General features: G+C 34.9%; 1 protein-coding gene across 1 annotated transcript; it reads left to right on the top strand.

Annotated features, from left to right (window-relative positions):
* Window positions 1-313: 313 nt before the first annotated feature.
* LOC105056060 (flavonol 3-sulfotransferase-like) lies at window positions 314-1,765 on the top strand. The gene has a single exon (XM_010938122.3). The coding sequence runs from the start codon at window positions 484-486 to the stop codon at window positions 1,546-1,548; it is 1,065 nt and encodes a 354-aa protein (XP_010936424.1). The 5' UTR covers window positions 314-483; the 3' UTR covers window positions 1,549-1,765.
* The last annotated feature ends 3,448 nt before the right edge of the window (window positions 1,766-5,213 follow it).

The raw sequence follows: 5,213 nt of genomic DNA on the forward strand, positions 1-5,213 counted from the left end.
TTTTTGATTTTTAAATGGGTAGAGATTATGAGCAGACTTTTATCTTTTTGATTTAAACTATAAATAATTAAATAAATATTTGATCAATCTTAATTTATATAATAATAAGTTAAATAAATTAAATATATTAAAAAATTAAAAATTAAATATAATTTATTTAATAAATAAAATAATTTATTTATGATTTGAATTTATTTAATTTAAATTTAAATATATTTAAGATAAATCGAATGTGAGCTAAATTAATGGCTCGAATCATATTTTGTCGGTAGAAGTAGAGACGTGAAAGAAAACGATATGATTTTTTTAGCTTATAAGACAGAAGTTTGGTGGTCCCTTCAATAATAACAACGATACTATAGCAACATCGATGTCACTCGCTCTCCATGTGCTCCCATTTATTGAATCGCTAGGTCGTCCTTGGAGAACAACCACCATTTTCCCTGCAAACATCCATTAGAAAGGCATAGCATCCTTTCTACAATGGCTGCTCAACCATCTCTTTGCAACGGCCCCCCTCCAATGGAGCCTCAAGAAAAAAATGGTGCGGATCCAAGAGCTCCTACAAGCTACACCGACCTCACCTCAACACTCCCTTTAGAGGAAGGCTGGGCCATACGCCTCCGAAAATACCAAGGCTTTTGGTTCCCACAACAAATTCTCCCCGGCAGCATGGCCATGCAGCAAAACTTCAAGGCTCGCCCCGACGACGTGTTCGTGCTGAGCCACCCCAAGTCCGGCACCACCTGGCTCAAAGCCCTCACCTACGCCATCGTGACACGAACCAAATACCCTTTCGATCGCCACCCTCTCCTCAGCCAAAATCCTCACGAGTGCGTCCCTTTAATGGACAGAAGCTACTCCACAGGCCAAGATTCAGAAATAGAAGCCATGCCATCTCCTCGTATCCTCAACAGTCACCTGCCTTACTCTCTCTTACCACATTCCATCAAGAGCTTAGATTGTCAGCTGATATATGTCTGCCGGGACCCCAAGGATGTGTTGGTCTCCCGGTGGTTCTTCAATAATAGGATGAGATCGGAAGGTATGGAGCCAATTCCATTTACCAAGGCCTTTGAGATGTTCTGCGAGGGCAACAGCCCCTACGGGCCGCTGTGGGAGCATGTTCTCGAGTACTGGGAGGAGAGCCAGAGGAGGCCGGACAAGGTGCTGTTCTTGAAGTATGAAGAGATGTTAGAGGAGCCGATGAGGATCGTGAAGAGGTTGGCGCAGTTCGTGGGGTGTCCCTTCACTCCAGAGGAAGAGAAGGAAGGGGTGGTGGAGGAGGTCGTAAAGCTGTGTAGCTTTGACAAGATGAAGAGCTTGGAGGTCAACATCTCGGGGAAACTGCGTCCCGAGTTCGTCACCAATGATGCTTTCTTCAGAAAAGGAGGGGCAGGGGATTGGAGGAATCACATGGATCCGGAGATGGCGCGGAAGCTGGACCGTGTCACCGAGCAAAAGCTTGAGGGGTCCGGTCTCACCCTCAATGCTGTGGGTGTGGAAGCGGCGGCCACCATTAATGCTGATGTCCAAGCACAAGTCTAGCCGCAGTTGTTTGTAATCCTCCTTTTTTTTTTTTTTTTTTTTTTTTTTTTTTTTTTTTTTGACCTTTAGCGGCTTTGGCTCGGCTCTTGCTATCAACTTCTGTTTGTAGGTGTGAAAGCCCTGTTAGTTCTGCCATCAGCGTCTCTTCCGGGTGGTTTTGTCCCACGCTATTAATAATGCAAGATTTATTTGTTGTATATAAAAAATTATAAAAATATACATGAGAGTGAGTCATATTAGAATGAATGGGATGAAATTAAAAATATATATATATACAAATAAAACCTAACCATATATATCCTTCAATTATATCTTCTAAATCATCCGTACTAACAATCCATTATTCTCCTCTAAAAAAAAATTTTTGTAAATAACAAAATATAACACGGGCTAAATATTAAATTTGTTATTTTTCTTACATCTCTCCCCCTTCCGACGGATCCAGATATCATATACACTCCCAAAATAAAGAGCCTTGAGTACTAGAAGAAAAGTATCTATATTTAACAAAATTAAATGAATATTCAAAATTATAATCATTTTATTTTTATCTTTCTATACATAATCAAAAATAAAAAAAAATTCTTCAAGAGCTCAGGTCCAAAAAGTACATGATAAATACCGCCAAAATCTAAGAGTGCAGAGAAAATTAAGTACTAGATACAAAGTATGAAAAGATGTCTATAACTTTTTTCTCGGACCTACCTCCAACCTAAAGTAGCTAGGTGTGGAAGTCAAGTTCCATCCAGCTAGCAATCCCCCGTATATTTGAAATAATGAAAAAAAATCATTTAAATTCATTGCAGAAATTTCAATACTCATAATACCCTCCTATTCAAAAATGGCCCTGCTCCCTGGGCTGACTTTCCCGTTCCACTGCGTAAAATTACCATATTGCGGCATTGAAAATCATTATTACCAGTTCATTCAAGAAAAGAGAATGTTTATTACTAGTCTTACGCTCCAAAGTTACTGGATATTATGTTAAGCTTTTGCTATGACTCTCTAGAGATATTTTAGTCTTTTAAATGTTATAATATTTCTTATCCATCCGACTCAATGTGGATGGTTTTGGTTTATCTAACGGTAACTTATGGTAGCGGGTTAGGTGTGGTAAATAAATCAAAATTTAAGAGATTGTTTTAGTATTGAAACAGATAGCGGATCCTATAATTATCTCTAACAAAGATTTTTTTTCAAATTCTTCGTTATGTACATTTTTTTTTAGGTTTGACCCCGTCACGGGATGCACAAACAGCAAAAACGACAGAGGTAGAGGAGGAGCGGTGCTTGACGATGGTAAAGATGCCGAAGATGAGAAAAAGGTTGATGAGGCTGAAATTAAAAAGAGGACCCAAAGCACATCTTTCTCCTTCAATGGTCAGGCGTCCTCCTATAAGGCCACCAGATTTTGTTGGGATAAAAAAACTACAAATATAATTATTTTTAAAATAAATTTTATTCTTTATGTATTAATTAAAACAGATAATAATCCAACAATATTAAATCTAATAAATATAAATCAAATCAAACATAAAAACAACAAATTTGTGTTGTAAATTTTTCAATATATAAAATAATTGAATTACTGCAGAATTTTTTTAAATCAATTAGAGACTATATAAATATATATTATCAAAAATAAATTTTAATTTTATAATAAAATAATTATCATCAATAAAGTGGATATCAATAATAAATAAAGAAAGATCTTATCAAATACATGAATATTTGAAATAGTTTGTATAAAATTTTTTTTAAAGATTAGAATCAATTAATTTATAATTTTTAATATTAAAAATAATATATTAAAATTTTATAAAAATTAAAAAATAATAAATCATCTAATTTTCTTATAAAATTATCTAAAAAAAAAAAAAAATTTCCCCTGCCTTCGTAGCCTGTGTTTAACATTGCGTCCCAAAGGCTATATGAAGTTTCTTTTCTTTCTGTCGCCAATTTCCGTGCACTGCTAGCTTTCACGTGCTTATGGCTAGCTTTATAGCCATAAAAGCCCAAAACCAAAAGAACACTGATTCCCTTTGTTTTTTAATGCTTTCGTTTGATGGGTCCCGCCATATGGGTGCGACACCGCTAATAAATTTCTCTCTTGTTACCGTACAGAGAGAATCAGCTAGCAAGCTAATACTAACGCTATAAATTTTTCTATAGGCAATGATTTAGTATATTTGAAGCATTATCATCTGTATCAATTTTTCAGGTCGTAATAATTTAATTTTTAAAATATTTTATATTTAATAATATTTTACATCAATATATTTTGATCTCAAATAAAAAATCAGATTTTTTTTGAGATAAAGTACATTCTGATTATCATAATATAGGATAAATTTCTCTTACCTCAGATCAAAATTCTAAAGGAACTTCTTCATCTACAATAACTCCTTACTGGTTTCTGTCATTGTAATATATTTTGTCTCTGTAGTTGATAAATCAATATATTTCTGTAGTCTAAATTGCAATGAGATAGCTCCTCTTAAAAAAGTCATCAAGTATTCCGATGTAGACTTTCTAGAATCAACATCACCTGCCATGTCTGTATCTGTATATCCATCCAATACAGGTTTATCAATGCCAAAAGACATACTCTAAAAGTATTAGAATTTCGATGCAGGGGCATGCATGTAAGTTTCAAAATTTTTCTTTTCTAAATATCACAGCGGAATAGAAGATTAAAATACATTTTAATCTACATTATGCATGCTAAAACATAAACCACTAGGATCTACTTCATATGCTGAAATTGAACATATGCTGAAATTGAATATGTGATCGAATCACATACATATTTTGTAATTTCTTTCTTCAAATCTAGATCTGAAAGATAAAAGACTTTCCCTTAGTTGCACAAGTGTCCGACCTTTACGGATATCCACTCAGGATTGATCTGTGGAACAGCTCTCTTTGCAATTGATTTTTTTTCTTCAAGAAAAATCAGCTTGTGAATCTGAATGAAATCTGGATTACGATCAACTCTTTGATCATTTCTTTGATCTTTTTTTTCTCTTCTTCTCTTGCTTTTTTTTCCTAGATTATGCAGCAATCAGGGACTAGAAACCAGCAAACAAGAAGAACACCCAAACCCCTTTGGGCATGCAGGATGAAGGATGCCCAAGTTGTGGGCGTTGGATCTCCAAGGGAGAAGAGAAGGAGAAGAGAAAGAGGGGTGTGGGTCTCTTCAAAGGGGGCGTGGAGCTGCTAGTTGAAATGTATAGAGATCTTAGAAAAGGCCCCTTTAAATAGGCATAAGGTTTAAATCCTATTCAAAATCAAACAACTACTTAATACAACTCCTACTTGCATTAGAAATCCTTATTCCTTTAGTTATTTGACTCCCTTTAGGAAATCCATTAAGTGTCAATTATTGGAGTCTTTGCACCCACAAATACACACCCCACTTTGCACCCATGGGACACCTCATAATAATTCCACACGCCCTCTAATAGGTGGACACATCCAATTTGATCAAATCAAGTGGCGTCCAATGAAAACTATCAAAAAAATTAATTAAGGACTTGAACCCTTAATTCACTTGATCCAAAACCTTCAGCACCCAATAATTGGAGCCCAATAAATCTAATTTATTTAGATTATTAACAAGTAATTAAATTTAAATTAATCTTATCAAATAAAAAATTCAAATA

The sequence above is a fragment of the Elaeis guineensis genome, chromosome 13, assembly GCF_000442705.2.
Source record: "Elaeis guineensis isolate ETL-2024a chromosome 13, EG11, whole genome shotgun sequence".
Lineage (NCBI taxonomy): Eukaryota > Viridiplantae > Streptophyta > Magnoliopsida > Arecales > Arecaceae > Elaeis > Elaeis guineensis.